Source organism: Mustelus asterias, chromosome 4, assembly GCF_964213995.1.
Source record: "Mustelus asterias chromosome 4, sMusAst1.hap1.1, whole genome shotgun sequence".
Taxonomy (NCBI): domain Eukaryota; kingdom Metazoa; phylum Chordata; class Chondrichthyes; order Carcharhiniformes; family Triakidae; genus Mustelus; species Mustelus asterias.
The window spans coordinates 46,396,116-46,413,793 of NC_135804.1; the positions used below are offsets into that span (position 1 = coordinate 46,396,116).

The window sequence follows — 17,678 nt, forward strand, 5'->3', positions numbered from 1 at the left end:
TTAGCCACTGAAAATGAGCAAGAATGGGGAGAGGAAAAAATATGGAGATAAAAGCCCATAGTTACAATTAAAGAGTAGCATGGTTTAAATTGTGACTTTTTGTTCATGTTTATAGACTTAACAAAATTACACTATCACAATAAATCCTGTCCATTTATGAAATGCAAGTTACATTAGTGCTGTTTTAAGCCAATTGTCATCAAAAAGTTAATAGTGTCACAAGTAGGCTTACATTAACACTGCAATGAAGTTACTATGAAAATCCTTTAGTCGTCACACTCCAGCACCTGTTCGGATACACAGAAATTAGCATGGCCAATGTACCTAACCAGCACGTCTTTTGGACTGTTGGAAGAAACTGGAGCACCCGGAGGAAACCCTCGCAGACACGGGCAGAACGTGCAGACTCCACACAGACAATGACCCAAGCCGGGAATCGAACCTGGGCCCTTTCCCGATTTACTTGTCCTGCTTTCAGCATTGGTTTTCTCCTCCAAACATGCAAGAAAAGCAAAATCAAACTACTTTCTTCCACTTCAATGTAAGACAATTATTATCTGAAATCTAGACCACAGATTCTTATCTATAGTCCGATCCGCTTGCTTATTGGTTTATTTTTGCATTGGTATCTTGGCAAATTTGTACAAGTAAATTCTGAATTTTAATGTGCCTCTTAGTTAAATCAGTAATATTTGATGTTTATAAAAGCTGGGTTCAATTCCAGAACAGAGCTTTATGAACTTGGTGTTATTTTAAATAATGGAAAAGCTGGGACTTTGGTCATCAGTATATTAGACAGATAGCAAGCAATGACTAAACAGTACCATAAAAATGTTACAATGCTGCTGTCAAAAGCACTGTAATTATATCGATTTTAAAAGAAAATAATTGGTAGTCTGTAGCAATTTGGTAGCTTTTAAAATTCCTACTGAAAGAACTGTTGAAGTTTTAAAAGCTAGTCCAGTTAACATGGACAAAAAACAGGGGCAAGCAACTTCTGTTCTGTTTCAAAAACTAATTTACCCATTAAAAAGTCTTCTTGATCTCTCACCACTAGGTTGGCACTGCTGCCTAATAGCGTCAGGTTCAATTCTGGCCTTGCCGGTTACAGGCAAGATATAGCAATGGGCTTGTGGCATTTCCATGTACACAGTAAAGATTACAGGATGGCTAAACGGGTGCAACTCTCGCACACATTGTAGTGCAGCTGAGCCCAAATGACAAAAATACAATATAAAATATTAGAACCAGTCACTATTTATAAGGATGTTTTTAACAGAATCAGGACTGGGCACAACAGCCACTCAAGTGCCCATGCTACCACCCCTTCCCACTTGTGGGAGGTGGGTGGGAATAGGTAGAGGTAAAAGAGGACAGCGGTAAAAGGACGAACAGCAGAGTAGTTGACAGAGAGAGATATGAAAGGGCACAAATGAAGGATGGAATGAACTGCGTTCTGTATCAGGAGTTGCTGACTGTATTTTCATTCAGATTCTGCCAGATTTACTTGTACACTGTTCTCTCTCACGGATAGGTTTGCACTGCTGCCTAATAGCGCCAGGTTCAATTCTGGCCTTGGGTGACTGCCTGTGCGGAATTTGCACGTTCTCCCAGTGGGTTTCCTCCAGGTGCTCCGGTTTCCTCCCACAGTCCAAAGATGTGCAGGTTAGGTGGATTGGCTATGTTACAATTGTCCCTTAGTGCCCCAAGATGTGTCAGTTAGGGGGATTAACAGGGTAAATGTGTGGGGTTACCAGGATTGGACCTGTGTCGGGTGCTCTGCCGGAGAGTTGGTGCAGACACAATGGGCCGTCGGTGCTGTAGAGATTGTATGATTATGACATGCTGACCCCACCAGCTAATCGAAGCATTTTAAAGCTTGCACGTGCAGAGCACCTGTCACCATCTCAGCACATTCCAACATGCTGTACAGCCAATTTACACACAACAAGTTCCCACAAACAACAACATGACAATGACTGGGAAAGGCACTTTAGTGAAATCGGCCGAGGGATAAATATTGGATGAGGAGATCGCTGCTGGTTGTCTTTGAAATAGAGCCACATACATAGAGCCTGAAGTAGTAGTTAGGGCCTCGGGTTTAGCAATTCATCGGCACTCCTCAGCACAGTAGTGTCAGCCTAGATTTTGTACTGAAGTCTCAGGAAGCATAACTGAACTCTCAGGGTGGAGAGTGCTACCGCAGAGCCAGGATGAACTGGACACCCTGTATTAATGCAGAAACTGAAAATGCTGGAAAATCTCAGCAGGTCTGACAGCATCTGTGTCGAGAGAATAGAGCTAATGTTGAGTCAGGATGACTCTTTGTCCGAGCTCTCATGAAGGGTCATCCTGACTCAACATTGGTTCTATTCTCTCTACACAGATGCTGTCAGACCTGGTGAGATTTTCCAGCATTTTCTCTTTTAGTTTCAGATTCCAGCATCCACGGCATTTTGATTTCAACCTGTTTTAATGCATCATCTCCGCTCTCCATTCCAAAAATCATGAAGTTAAAGTCCAAAGGGTTTATTTGGAATCACGAGCTTTCGGAGCGCTGCTCCTTCCTCAGGCGAATGATGAAGGAGCAGCGCTCTGAAAGCGCACGATTACAGATAAACCCACTGGACTTTAACCTGGCGTTGAGACTTCTTACCGTGCCCACCCCAATCCAACACCAGCACCTCCACATCAGAAAAATCATAAAAAGTTAACATTCAGCAACAATTTAAACATTTTACTTTCATAACTTCAGATTACAAAACTAATTGATTATTCGAATACTGGACACTCTGAAGAGAGTTCAGCCTGGTCTTTCAATAACTCTGGTATATTTTGCTTCTGGGGCTGCTTGATTGCAGATTCCAGGCCCGGGAGTATCACTTTCTGTCGAGCTGCAGTCTCAATTTTCTGGACCAGTTCAACCTCCCAGGGGTGGGTCACAAAACTAAGGACGGTGCCCAGAACCTTGCTCCCAACACGTCCCACACGCCCAGCACGGTGAATGTAATCGCACAGCGTTGGGGGAAAGTCATAATTGATCACAACTTCCACCCTCTGAGTGTCCAGTCCCCGAGATGCAATATCCGTGCAGAGAAGGATGTCTATCAAACCATGTTGGAAAGTACAAAATATTCCACTTCTCTTTTCGGCATTCATGCTGCCCTGCAAGCGGGCGTGTTTGATGCCATGGTCTTCCAGGACATAGCCAAGCCAATTGACTGTGGGTGCACTGTTGCAGAACACCAGCACTCCAGCGCCAGCTTTCTCAGCAACCAACTCCTTTAACATCTGGAGCAAGTCACTGGCTTTGTCTGTCCGCTTGACCTTCATGAACTTCTGCTTGACATGGGGCATGAGGTGATGCAGCCCCTTGCTTTTTATGGTGGTGATGCTGCCCAGATCGGTGACCTTACTGAGGAGTTCCCCCACTCCCCCTGGGAAGGTGGCACCGGTCACCACCAGCTGGGCTTTCCTCTCCACCCCCCGGGTCTCTGAGGGGTGGGCAGCGATCTGGCTGCGCTGCAGAATGTCCTCCAGCAGGTCCACGAAGCTTTCATCAAACAGAGTGTCCGCCTCATCCAGCACCAGGTAGCTCAGGTCGCGGAGGGAGACGAAGTCCCTCCTCAGGGCTTTCCACAGGGCTCCGGGGGTTGAGATCAGCAGGTGGATGGGCCCCCGGGACAGGGTTAGCTTCACCTTGCCCATCCCCCGGCCTCCCCCCACCGTCTGCACGGTCAGCCCCAGGCCGGCGGCCAGCGGCCGGGCCACCCGCTGCAGCTGCTCGGCCAGCTCCCGGGAGGGGACCAGCACCAGGCTGCTCGGCCCATCGTCGGCGCGACTGTCCCTCCTGCCCGCCGCCAGGGTCTGCAGTAAAGGCAGCAGGTAGCTCAGGGTCTTGCCGCTGCCGGTCTCGGCGGCGCACAGGACATTCCTGCCCCGGAGCAGAGCGGCGATGCTCTGAGCCTGGACCCTGGTGGGCTGGGAAATGCCCATGGTGCCCAGTGCATCCCGCAGCTCGGTGCACAGCCCCAGGGAGCGGAACGTGGGGCCCTTCTTCCCCTCCTGCTGCTGCTCTCCCTCCGCTAACCCAGGCGGCTGGCTCCGCATGTTGTTAATGACAAAGTAATCGCCGGCCGCCTTCCTGTGCTTCCAGCCCTTGGAGACCAGGGGCACCGGCTCCAACTTGCCGAAAGTGCAGCCGGCGTGCTGGTTCAGCTGGGGCCGCTTGCCCATGATGAGCAGCCGGCCCGGCCTGGCCAGCCTGAGCGCCCGGCTCCCCGCCGCCGCTGCCGCCGCCCCTTTCAGCCTCCCCTCCGCCCGCTGCTGCGTCTTGTGCGGGATGCGGATGACGGGCAGCTCAGCACCGGGAGCCGAGCCCTGGGGCCCGGCGGAGAAGCCCGATGCCAGCCTCAGCAGCGGGCCGAGTCGGAAGGCCGGAGAGTCGGGGCCCCGCGGCTGAAGGCGGAACCAGGAGCTCAATGTCAGCATGTTGGCGGAGCCGGAGAGGGGGGAATCCCCGTCCCCCTGTGCGGCCAGCCGCGCTGGAACACTCAGCTCCTCAGCGTTCTAAAATGGAACGGGGAACCCCTTGCGCGCGCGCGGACAGCCGCGTTGGAACACTCGGCTCTTCAGGGTTCTAAAATGGAACGGACCGACGCGTAGAAATGACGCAGCAACCAGGCGGAAGTGGCCTGCCGCAGTCCCACATGTGTGTGTGTGTCTGGAGCGGAGCAGCTTCACCCCGGGGCTGAAGGCTGGGATTTCTTAGCAGCTGGTATCCAGGTGAGGAGGGGGGGGACACCTTTATATCAACATGTTTCCAATACTCAGTGTGTGTGAAGCTACTGTATTGGTGCCACAATGTTCCTTATACACACTTACACACTCACTCATTCCAGCGCCTAATAAATGGTGATCTTAGTCTGGGACCTGGTAGTGGGATTCATTGATTGTCTGGGGAGATTTCCCATCTTTACACCAACAAGTCTTCCCCAGATTCTCTTTTTAACCTGTACTTGAAACTTGAGGTGTTAACACGAAATAAATATTAGGGTTGTGATTCCCTTCCTCCTCCCCCCAGCAATTCAGATACTGCAGGTTTTAACTTTCTGTGTAACTGTCTGTGCCAAAAGCCAGTGCCTTTTAATGTCCCTTCCCAGGTAACCATTTTGTGTCCATCACTTTAATTCCACCATAACACTCCCCCTTTTTGGTCAGGATTATTATTTAATAATCCCCAGACCAACAACTGCATCTTCACAGGTAGAGGTCCATCTTCTTCTTTCCTTCTTCGTAGCTTTCGGCGTTTTCAGGGGTTCCCATCATGTATTCTTCCTCTATGGTTACACTGGCTCCTGGCACAATTCGTGTCACCGTTGCTTTACAACAGACATTAAGGCATCCAACAATTAGGCAACAGACAATTACAATTGAAATGAGTATGATCAGTCCATGCAGTAAATAGGATCCCCAGGATCCCCCCACAAGCCATTCCAGCCAGCTACTCCCTTTCTTGGGTCCCTGCCTGAAGTCATCAAGCTGTTTTCTGATGTTATTAATGACTTGGGTAATGTTATAGGATTTGTCTGTGACAAGGGTTATGCATTTGTCTCCTATGATTGTACATACTCCCCCCTGTTGTGCTAACTGGTAGTCCACTGCATATCGGGTCTGCTGTGCATACAATCTCAGTTCAGCCATTTCTTGGTTGACAGCCTCCAGTGCTTTTGAAGTGCTGTTTCCCAGGACTGTTAGTCCACAAATAATATGATTCCTATTTTTTGCACTAATTACTCCTGCTGCCCCCCCCCCCCCCCCCCCCCCCGCCCCTGCCCCCAGAGATAGGGCTCCGAGGAACCCGTATCCCAGCGATGATCCCATTGTGCCCGGGGTTTCCCAGTCAGCACAGAAATCTTTGCTGATAGCCTGGGTTACTATCTTTCTCCGGATGTGCCCCTTCTGAGGGCATGGAACAGTGAGTGGTCCTATTGTTCCGACTGCAAAAAGGATTGGGAGGGTTGGTGTTGCTGTTGTGTAGGTACCATTGAAGAGGAATACAAATCCCTTCTTAGCCCGGGAGCATTTATTTTCCCGATTATTAGTCTGTTTATACGCCAATTGCTCGGTTTACTTGACTCCCCGTTTGATCCCACCACCTGGTAAGTATCAAATGGATATGTCAATTCGGCTGAGCTGACATGAGTCCCATTACACTGTCCACAAATGAGCTGCCTCCTCGCGGTTCCATTCAGGCATTTCTGTTCATCACAGGTGCAAGTAATCTGACCCCTATTTACCCGACAGTGCTGACGGACACACTGCGTCTGTACGCAGGAATCATTCCTGGGGACCAAGGCATATGCACATCCCCATCCCTGCCCCGTAAAACAAAGCGGATAGCCCCCCCCCCTGTTGGAGCCCCCTGCACACAGGATCTGTGGGATTTACAAGTTCCACACATCTTCCCTGTATACCTCTTTTATATTTGCCAATTTGTCCCTTACAGGGTGCGTCTGATGTATCTACTGTATATAAGTCATGAGGGGTCCACCCAGGGGTAGCCACAAATAGGGTTTCTACCGATTGGGCTAACGGGTAACATACAGTTCGATTCCCGTGTAAGTGTATATGAGCTTTGTAAAATAGGTTATCCTCCAGCCCAGTCAAGTTTACAGTCGCGACAACGCAAAGTAATAGTTACATACGCGATTTCATACATGTCCACAACAAGCAAGTATCAATTCTAATACTGTAAGTTATACAATTTTCACAAGTTATACTGTCAACCCGAACGCGTCAGTTACTCTTGCTTGCAGTCTTCACCTGTTTTGGGAAAGCAATCTGGCCACGTTAATTCATTCATTCCTTTGTGTAATTTCAGCTGGGTCCAATGTTTCCATCTACCTTTCCCTCATGTCTATACAGGCCCAGGTGTCTCCACTAATTATAACTTCATATGGCCCATTCCATTTTGGTGCAAATCCTGGTTTGTCAGGTAATGTTTTTACTAGGACGTGACTTCCTGCTGTTGGGACGTCAGGGAGCATTTCAAGCTCTCTCTGTGCGTCTCTTTTTTCTTGATTATCTTTTACCAATTTGCGCATCCCTTTTAGTTGGGCACTTAGTTCCAAAAGATATCTTCTGATTTTACCTTTTAGTGGACCTACATCGGTCCCACCTGTTATGATGCTGTTGTAGGAAGAATGCCACTTGTGAGTCAGACTTGAAGGTTTCAACAATACAGTTTTATTAAACGAAGCTTCGTGGAGAAAAGGCACTAACAAGCAGCAAAACCTTCTCTCAATGAGACAATAGGAGCGGTCCATCTTTATACCCTTTACACAATAGATGGACCGGACATCTAGCCATTATCACATCGTTGTAATCAAGTAGGTGATCGATCGTTAAACACATCGTTATAGACAAATACAGACAGATACAGACATTAGCATGTTAACATCGCATTGTTCTATGAATGGATACATTTCCTACGTCAGTGACTATCAATGACTTTAGTTTCAGTCTATTCACACAGTAGTTTACAGTAATTGGTTTTCCTGCAGTTATGTATTCCCAATCCCACCTGTAGCTAATCTCTTTACCAGACCCTTTTGTCCCTATTTCCACTGGCTTCCTGCAGTCTCTAATTCCTGCATATTTTAATTTACAAGTAGTTGTCTGAGTGTCTTTAATCCTAAGTAATTGTCTGGGCTAAGAGTCAGTGTCCGTTTAATGTCTCTTTCCCAGGTGACTGTTTGTGTGCCAGGCCACCATCTTATGTGTACCCATCTGTATATTTTTCCTCCTTCAATGCTTTCTGGTAATTGCATCGCCTGTCCTGTCATCAGTTCATAAGGGGTTAATCCGGTTGTCCGGTTTGTGGTAGCTCTTTGTCTCATTGGTATCGTGGGCAATACCTCTGTCCACATTTTTCCCGATGTTTGTATGGCTTTAGCTAGTGCATTCTTAAGTGTTCTATTCATACGTTCCACCATTCCAGAACTCTGTGGGTGGTAAGGGATGTGGAATTTTTGTTTTATCCCCATCAATTGGCACACTGTTTTTACCACCTTTCCAGTGAAGTGCGTCCCTTGGTCCGAATCGATTTGTAGGGGTACTCCCCATCTAGGGATTACCTCTTCTGCCAATATTCTAGCCACCATGGTAGCAGTACAATTTGTAGTAGGGAACGCTTCTACCCACCTGGTGAACTGGTCTATAATAACCAGACAATAGGTTTTGCCATGGGATTGTGGTAGTGGCCCTGTGAAATCTATTTGCAGATGTTCCCAGGGTCCCTTTGGTCGGGGCTGGTGTCCCATCTTAATTTTTATGGGTCGACCAGGGTTGTGTTGCGCGCACGTCACGCATCGGTGACAGTGTCAGGCTATGTCTCTTCCCATTCCTTTCCACCACCATTCCTTTCCTATATTAGTTATCATGGCCTGTCTACCCACATGTGAGAGTCCATGGTGTAGTTCCAATAGGGTGTTTTGTATGCACTCTGGTGCTATTACCTTATCTTCCCGTCTCCAAATGTTATCAGTCCCTTTGATCACTCCCTGTGCTTCCCATTTCTCCTTTTCCTCTTTCGAGGTATCCTCATGTAAGTCCCGAATATCTATTTCGTCTCCTGTCTGTTCTGTTACTGCTATTGGCAGCTCGCCAACTGTCTCCTGTTCTAAGGCTAACTGTGCCGCCCTATCTGTGACTTGGTTCCCTTTGAAATTTAACCAGTCCGGGTTATCTCTTCCTGGTTCTTTCTGGTGCGCTTTAATTTTGATTACTGCAGCTTCTCGAGGTTTCTCATTGGCTTTTAACAATGCCTCAATTCTTTGGTGTTTAATAGGAATTGCTCCTGTGGTTATGAACCCCTTCTACCCCATGCTGTCATATAGTCATGTATTACCCCGAACGCGTACTGACTATCTGTATGTATGTTTACCATTTTGCCTTCAGATAACCCTAGTGCCTGTGTGAATGCCACTAGTTCTGCCACTTGCGCGGATAGACCTCCGTCAATTGTTTCTGACTTTACTGTTTCTAATTTGTCATTTACTACTGCCCACCCTGTCCGGGGTGATCCTTCCACATATTTGCGTGAACCATCTACAAAAAGGGTCTCCTCAGCTGTTGTTAAAGGTACATCCTTTATCCTACCCTCGTCTACGTCCATATCTATATCCCCACAATTGTGTGGCTCTCCTGTGTCTAAATCCCTTCTGCTGTATCCCTTATTATTATTACGGCTTTGCTGGGAGGTAGGAGGACAGCTTCCCATTTAGCCCTTCTCATGTTTGAGACGGACCTCAGCTTTCCCGTGTTGAACATTTCCACCAAGGTGTGTTTGGTGTGAAGGATTATATTCCCTGTCATTATTATTGACTTATTACAATAATTATTATTATTATTACAATACTGGCAGGGGAGATGCCAGTATTGTAGCTGTTCTGAAACAGCTGGTACTGGAGCAGAAGGATTCAGCGTAATGGCTAAGGTGTTGTCAGGGCCCAGAGTCTGTGCTGTACGCAGTGCACTCAAACCGTTTCTTGATATTCCACTGAGCGAATTGCTCTCAGCAAGAGTAGGGTGAGGGTTCCACAATTTGCCTCATTGGCTGTGGATTATGGGAAGGGGTATCAGCCCTAGGTTCTTGCTCATAATCTTTATCCAAGGACATTTGCTGGAGGTGTGTAAAGTCAGACGTTGGCTAAGGACAAAACTGGGCCTGTGGCCAACAGATGCTAAGGTGCACTGTGAAGACTCATCCATGAAAAGTGGGCACTTGGCTGGGCAATGAGAGATGAGCCAACACTGTCTCTCTCTCTCTCTCTCTCTCTCCTCTCTCTCTCTCTCTCTCTCTCTCTCTCTCCTCCCCCCCCCCCTCTCTCTCTCTCTCTCCCCCCACCCCCAGCACAGAATTAGACTAGATCGATAGGCTGCATATTGATTTCAGTAGGATTGTGGCCTGAACTCCCATGGGGCAGATATGGACCAATGTCATGGATTCATAGTTGGGAAACTCTGGGCATGTTTATGTACCCATTAAAGCAACAAAATGTCAACAATTCGATATTCTGTGCTACTTTGGCTGGCCTCCCATAAACCCATCTTCTATTCAGTATCAGTATCTCAGCATGTGTAGCCCAGGAATGCATTGATAGGGTGCTTTCACTTGCCTTTTCTCACAGGCCTTTTCCCCCAGTGATTTCAAGGGGCGGCACAGTGGTTAGCACTGCTGTCTCTCAGCGCCAGGGACCCGGGTTCGATTCCTGGCTTGGGGTCACTCTGCGTGGAGTTTGCACTTTCTCCCCGTGTCTGCGTGGGTTTCCTCCAGGTTCTCCGGTTTCCTCCCACAATCCAAAGATGTGCGGGATGGGTTGATTGGCCATGCTGAACTGCCCCTTAGTTTAGAGGGACTAGCTAGGGTAAATGCATGGAGTTATGGGGATAGGGCCTGGTTGGGATTGTAGTTGGTGCAGACTCAATGGGCCAAATGACCTTCTGCGCTGTAAGATTCTATGAAATTCATACTTTAATAAACCCGTTCATGGTTTTACTCACCTTATCTCTGCGATCTGCTGCAGTCTGAGAGCTCATCTCCTGATGCTCACCCCTTATGAGTGATTCCCCCTTTACCCCACACTCGGCATCAGTGCTCATAGTCATCCTTAAATTCCGGAACTCCCTCCCTTTTCTGCAGCTCCATCTGCTGCTTTAGGATACTCCTTAAACTTTTTGACCCAGGTTTTGGTTTCCCCGTCCTCCTATCTCCTTTCACTAGGCATTTTTTTTTCTGTCAAGATTGATGGGTCAATGCAGTTGGTAGCAGCAGCTGTTGTAGAATCTCAGAGGGACAGTCACACAGTCGCAGAGGGACTGTGACAGAGGCACAGTCACGTAGTGTGGCACAGTGGTTAGCGCTACTGCCTCACAGCGCCAGAGACCCGGGTTCGATTCCCAGCGTGGGTCACTGTGCAGAGTTTGCACATTCTCCCCGTGTCTGCGTGGGTTTCCCCCGGTGCTCCGGTTTCCTTCCACAGTCCAAAAGATGTGCTGTTTGGGCGCATTGGCCATGCTAAATTCTCCCTCAGTGTACCCGAACAGGCACTGGAGTGTGGTGACTAGGGGATTTTCACAGTAGCTTCATTGCGGTGTTAATGTAAGTCTACTTGTGACACTAATAAGACTTGCTTTATTCCCTTCTCTAGGTTATTAAAGAGGAAATGATCGACCAAACTGTTAGCCGACTTTGTTATAGAAATAAGATGATCCTGGCCCCCATGGTGCGTGTTGGTACTTTACCGATGAGATTATTGGCACTGGACTATGGAGCGGACATTGTGTACTGTGAGGTAAGGAAAGCAGTCAGGTATTATTCCTGTGGCATGCTCGATAGTTGCGCTAGTTTGCTGGCGATGTGCTCTATAGAGGTTACATTTCGCATTGTGCCCACGGTAGGGATATCTAATCAATACCAGTCATGTTTTCTACATTGGGAGTCCACAGTTGTTCCTCTAGTTGTGAATTCTAACCTGCCATCAGCATTTAAAACACAAATCGACTATTCCCTTGTCATTGTGTCAAATGATCAATGGAAAATGGATGAAAATATTCTCCAGGTCAAAGATCACTAGGTGCTTGCTGACAAAACACAGGAAGTGCTGGAAAGGCCAAGCACAGTCAGTTAACATCTGGCAAGGGCAGGGGCAGACTGGCATGGGCAGACTGGCACAGGCAGCTGTTCGGTCTTGTCTTTTCCCTCCAGATGCTGCCTGGCCCACTATGTTTCTGCCACCTTCTACTTTCAGATTGCTAGCATTTTAGGTCCTTTTCTCCTGTCATTACTGAAACTACTGGTTCAGTTGCTTCTTTGAACGATAGAATCCCGACAGCTCAGAAGGAGGCCATTCAGCCCATAGAACCTGTACCGACAACAATCCCATTCAGGCCTGATCCCCGTAACCCCTGCTAGCCGCCCCCCCCGCGACACGAAGGAGCAATTTAGCACGGCCAATCAACCTAACCCACACAAGTTTGGAGTGTGGGAGGAAACCGGAGCACCCGGAGGAAACCCATGCGGAGAATGTGCAAACTCCACACAGACAGTCACCCAAGGCCAGAATTGAACCCAGGTCCCTGGCACTGTGCCGCCCATTATAATTGGGGTCAGTGAACTGGTTTAGTGAATCAGGTTAGTGCCTGGATACTAAATGAACCTGAATGGATGCCTGTCTAAGGAGAATATCCAGGTATAAATACTGCTGAGGGAACTCACTTGGACAGCGTTGGTTGGAGTGATTTCACACACACAAGGACATTTTTCTGATCCTGGCAAAAACACTTGACAAGAAAAGCAGGGACTCCTGGGGGCTGGGATGATGAGTTGACAGTTGCATTTTTGTGCACAGATTTTCATGCTGAAAGTGTCACGATGTTGGAACAATGTTGTACAATTCAATATCCTCCAGTGAATTTGCAGTTAATCAGCGAACTATCTGTTCCTTTCTCTTGTTAATCAGCCAGTTGTTCACCTCCACATTTATATTTTGAATTTGAATTTTTTAAGTGTTGTCCTAAACTTGCACTGACTGGCTTTTTAATCAATCTTCCACTTTTCCCAAGCATCTGCATTTTCTTTCTTGCAGTCTCACATTCATTCTCTCCGTCTCTCTGTCTTTCTTCCCTTTTCCCCCTTTTCTCCCTTTCTCTCCCCTGGATGCTCTTTTCCTGTATCACCCGCTCACACTCCTGCACGGGATCGTTCCCCCCCCCCAACACCCCCCCGGCCCCCTCCACCCCCCCCCCCCGACCCCCTCTTCCCCTCCCCGACCCCCTCTTCCCCTCCCCGGCCCCCTCTTCCCCTCCCCGGCCCCCTCTTCCCCTCCCCGGCCCCCTCTTCCCCTCCCCGGCCCCCTCTTCCCCTCCCCGGCCCCCTCTTCCCCTCCCCGGCCCCCTCTTCCCCTCCCCGGCCCCCTCTTCCCCTCCCCGGCCCCCTCTTCCCCTCCCCGGCCCCCTCTTCCCCTCCCCGGCCCCCTCTTCCCCTCCCCGGCCCCCTCTTCCCCTCCCCGGCCCCCTCTTCCCCTCCCCGGCCCCCTCTTCCCCTCCCCGGCCCCCTCTTCCCCTCCCCGGCCCCCTCTTCCCCTCCCCGGCCCCCTCTTCCCCTCCCCGGCCCCCTCTTCCCCTCCCCGGCCCCCTCTTCCCCCCCCCGGCCCCCTCTTCCCCCCCCCCCGGCCCCCTCTTCCCCCCCCCCCGGCCCCCTCTTCCCCCCCCCCCGGCCCCCTCTTCCCCCCCCCCCCGGCCCCCTCTTCCCCCTCTTCCCCCCCCCCGGCCCCCTCTTCCCCCCCCCCGGCCCCCTCTTCCCCCCCCCCCCGGCCCCCTCTTCCCCCCCCCCCCGGCCCCCTCTTCCCCCCCCCCCGGCCCCCTCTTCCCCCCCCCCCGGCCCCCTCTTCCCCCCCCCCCGGCCCCCTCTTCCCCCCCCCCGGCCCCCTCTTCCCCCCCCCGGCCCCCTCTTCCCCCCCCCGGCCCCCTCTTCCCCCCCCCCGGCCCCCTCTTCCCCCCCCCGGCCCCCTCTTCCCCCCCGGCCCCCTCTTCCCCCCCCCCCACCACGCACCCCGATCCCCTCTTTCCCCCCCCCCCCTCTCCCGGCCGCCCCCTCTCCCGTCCCCCCCGGCCGCCCCTTCTTCCCCCCCCTCCCCTCTCCACCCTTCCCCCTTCCCTCTCCGCCCCCCCCCGCCCCCCCCGCCCCCTCTGCTGTACTCCCCCCCCCCCCCCCCCCCCGCCGTCCCTGTCTCTCCTTGTGCCAACCCTATCATTCTCTGCCATTTGTGTCATTAGAAACACGAGGATTCATCGCTGCTGTTGTGTGATTCAATGCCTTATAAAGAGAAAGCCTCTGCCATTTCAGTCATCGTGAATCAGTCACCTCCTTTTTCTTAAGTTGTCCTTGCTGCTTTGGATGGAATTTTGCAATGCAATTGTGGTCTTTAGGGAGGTTTCGCTGCACAAAGTAGGTTTTTGAATCCTGGACCCAAGGGAAATCTGAGATTTTGTTTAGTCTTTCAAATTGGAATGTAACTTGCAGAAATCAACATGTATTTCTGACCCTGTTGGAGCCTGGAATTTAGTCTTGTTTTCCTTCTCGCTCACGCAAGGCGCCAAACTGACAGGAGAATAATAATGGAAGATGTGTGCTGTCGACACACCATCCAGGCCGTGAGAAGAGGAGGAAGGCATTGTGGGAACGGGCCAGGGTCTCTTAAAGGGAAAGGCATGTCTGCTGATTAGTGTGTCCCTCTCCTGCAGGGGTTGATTGAATACCAATGTTAGAATTAGAAAATGCAATGGAATAAACAAAAACTAAGGACTTCACTCTGTCCCCCCACACCCGAGTAATACTGCCAACCTACTTTATGTTACAATACACACATGCGAACTTCTCATTGACAATAGTGTACGGTGTACAGGTACCACCTTCATTTCAACATGAGTTGTGACTCAGTAAGGTTTATAGCAGTTTGAAAGCCTTGTGATGGAGCTTAATTCCAGAGCTTTAACCTATTTTACTGTCATTTGGACAATTTCTGTTCACCCTTGAGTCAATCAAAATTAGCTGATGATTAACCCCACTGTGAACTTCAGGTCTGATGAGAGAGTGACCATGGTAATCTGCGCTCATTGTTTCCCTTGGCGGAGAATTCTAGAACCAGTGGAAATAGATTCAAGATAAGTGGCACTGGGGGCCAAGGGGGCATGAGGCCCTCCGCATAGGGTGGCGGATGTCTGGAGTTCACTGCCCGAGTTGGGGTGGTGGAGGCAGAGACTCTAAACGCTTTTTAAAAAGTACCTGGATCTGCACCTTAAGGTGCTGTAAGCTACAGGGCTGTGGGCTGGGTGCAGGAAGGTGGGATTGGAAAGGGCACCTGGGTGTTCTTGGGCTGGTATGGGTAAGATGGGCCAAATGGCCTCCTTCTGTGCTGTAACGTTTCTATGGTAATGCTGGTTGTTGCAAAGGTATGTGAGAAAAATGGAGAAATAAGTCGATATGAGGAAGAATATAAAAGTATGTTGTATTTTACATCGTAAGAGTTTTAACAACACCAGGTTAAAGTCCAACAGGTTTATTTGGTAGCAAAAGCCACTAGCTTTCGGAACAGGCTGTTCCTTCGTCAGGTGGGTGGGAGTTCTGATCACAAACAGGGTACAAAGACACAAACTCAATTTACATGAATAATGGTTGGAATGTGAGTCTTTACAGCTAATCAAGTCTTAAAGGTACAGACAATGTGAGTGGAGGGAGCATTAAGCACAGGTTAAAGAGATGTGTATTGTCTCCAGACAGGACAGCTCGTGAGATTTTGCACATCCAGGGAAGTTGAGGGGGTTACAGATAGTGTGACATGAACCCAATATCCTGGTTGAGGCCGTCCTCATGTATGCGGAACCTGGCTATCAGTCTCTGCTCAGCGACTCTGCGCCCAGTCCAATGCCGGCATCTCCACATCGAGAGAGAATAAAGCCAATGTTTCGAGTCTGGATGACCCTTCTTTAAGTCAGGATGCCCCTTTGTCAGCACGGTGGCACAGTGGTTAGCACTGCTGCCTCACAGCGCCAGGGACCTGGGTTCGATTCCTGGCTTGGGTCACTGTCTGTGCAGAGTTTGCACATTCTCCCCGTATCTGCGTGGGTTTCCTCCGGGTGCTTGGGTTTCCTCCCACAGTACGAAAGACGTGCTGGTTAGGTGCATTGGCCATGCTAAATTCTCCCTCAGTGTACCCAATCAGGCGCTGGAGTGTGGTGACTGGGGGATTTTCACAGTAACTTCACTGCAGTGTTAATGTAAGCCTACCTGTGATGCTAATAAATAAACTTTCAACTGAAGGATCATCCAGACTCGAAACATTGGCTCTGTTCTTTCTTCATAGATGCTGTCAAACCTGCCGAGACTTTTCAGCATTTTTTGTTTTTGTTTCAGATTCCAGCATCCGTAGCATTTGTCTTTAAGAGTGTGTTAATAGGAAAACAGGTCAGTGCTGAGTGAGAGCAAAACTGAACAACAAGGGATACTCAAACCCTTCTCATACGGGGCATTGTTAAGTCTCTCAGTCCAGTTGAACAGTAGCCAGTTCAGCTCTTGTGTATTTCCAAGAATCAACTAAATCATGGCAGATCTGTATTTTAACTCCACTTAGCTGTAGGTTTGCAATGAAATGGTTGAAGCTTAGTGGCTTGAATGGAAAGTAACATTGACTTTTGGGGAAAGCGACCATATGATGACTGCAGTGTATTTGAGCATCGTGTAATGGAGTTTAAATAATGAATAAATGTGACCGGACTTCTTTTTTGAAGGTGATGGCTTCTTGTGGGAGTCTGGGTGGGCAGCAACATAGCCGATCTGACCTTTGGCTTCCGCAGTTTTACCAAGATTAAAATATCTAGTCTTTTGCTGTCACTCAGGATTTGAGCATTGCAGTGGCCTGTTCTGGGGAATATTTCTTACTGTGTGTTTCACAAGGCATCACTGTAAAAAGCAGCTCAGAGAAACCGGGCTCAAATACAGCTGCACGCTCTAAAACAGTGCGACACATGACGGGAGTGTCAACGTGGGGGAAATGGGCAGGGTGTATTGTAACTGAAGAGAGAATAAAATAACTCGTTGATCTTTGGATCCGAGCTATCGGAGAGGAATAAAAAGATAAATCTACCAGTGTTAATGTGAGAAGTGCAGCAGTCCCAGATAGAGTGAAGCTGATGGGAAATTGATTGACTATCTGGAGACCCAATTGTTGGGGAAAATGAGTTTACAGTTCTTGAAGCACAAAGTGCAGTAAGGGGATACGGAAACTCATTTTTAGTTAATGACAGATAAAGATAATACTGTCGAGTCATTATACACAAAGTCTCACTGAACGGTTGACGGGGTTCTGAGTGTGGTTTTTATAAATATCTATTTGTTCCTGTTCTTTCTTTCACAAGCTGCTGAATACAAACGTTATCTCAACCTTTGATTTGCAACTTGGTTCTGTGACTGAGATCCTGGGCTGAATTTTCAGGTTGTGCCAAGGGGGGTCTTTGGCACCTTCTCCTGCGCACTGGTGCCATGCTTATCACCCAGTGTCACTCTATCGAAGCATGAATGAGGAACCTCCAAGGGATGTGCTGGTGAAGATGCTTGTTCTGAACTCTGCTGTGGCTGCATCTGGCCAATGATGGGAGGGAGTTGGTCTTGGCACCTCAATGTCAACACCTGTGGGAGACACAAGAAGAGATCATGAGGACCTGCCTTGGAGAGCAGAAGCCTCTGCATGTGCTGAGGCCTTTCAGTGCAGCTCAATGCTGGGTAAGCTGCAGAATAGGGAATGGAGTGCAGGGCACCCCCTTAATTCCCCCGGCATGTCCGCCACGACTCTCACCAACTTTTACAGATGCACCGTAGAAAGCATTCATTCTGGTTGTATCACAGCTTGGTATGGCTCCTGCTCTGCCCAAGACCGCAAGAAACTACAAAGGGTTGTGAATGAAGCCCAATCCATCACCCAAACCCGCCTCTCATCCATTAACACTGTCTACACTCCCGCTGCCTCGGAAAAGCAGCCAGCATAGTCAAGGACCCCAAGCACCCCGGACATTCTCTCTTCCGTCGGGAAAAAGATGCAAAAGTCTGAGGTCACATACCA

At 49.4% G+C, this 17,678-nt stretch overlaps 2 protein-coding genes across 3 annotated transcripts in view; one reads left to right on the forward strand and one right to left on the reverse strand.

Moving 5' to 3' along the window:
• Nucleotides 1-2,722: 2,722 nt before the first annotated feature.
• On the reverse strand, nt 2,723-4,622 carry ddx28 (DEAD (Asp-Glu-Ala-Asp) box polypeptide 28). The gene has a single exon (XM_078210910.1). It carries the CDS (start codon nt 4,489-4,491, stop codon nt 2,773-2,775), a length of 1,719 nt encoding a protein of 572 aa, XP_078067036.1. The 5' UTR covers nt 4,492-4,622; the 3' UTR covers nt 2,723-2,772.
• A 56-nt stretch (nt 4,623-4,678) lies between these two features.
• The window catches only part of dus2 (dihydrouridine synthase 2), a 108,646-nt gene continuing 95,646 nt past the window's right edge, over nt 4,679-17,678 (forward strand). Inside the window, exons 1-2 of one of the 2 annotated variants that reach the window (XM_078210912.1) lie at nt 4,679-4,785; nt 11,214-11,357. In XM_078210912.1, the coding sequence (XP_078067038.1) occupies nt 11,229-11,357 (129 nt within the window). In that variant the 5' untranslated portion in view covers nt 4,679-4,785; nt 11,214-11,228. The remainder of the gene's footprint in view (nt 4,786-11,213; nt 11,358-17,678) is intronic. The other variant, XM_078210913.1, reaches the window with a different exon arrangement.

Bases quoted from the DNA above. Each gene is read 5' to 3' on its own strand.
- ddx28 (XM_078210910.1), bottom strand. From the start codon at position 4,491: ATGCTGACATTGAGCTCCTGGTTCCGCCTTCAGCCGCGGGGCCCCGAC.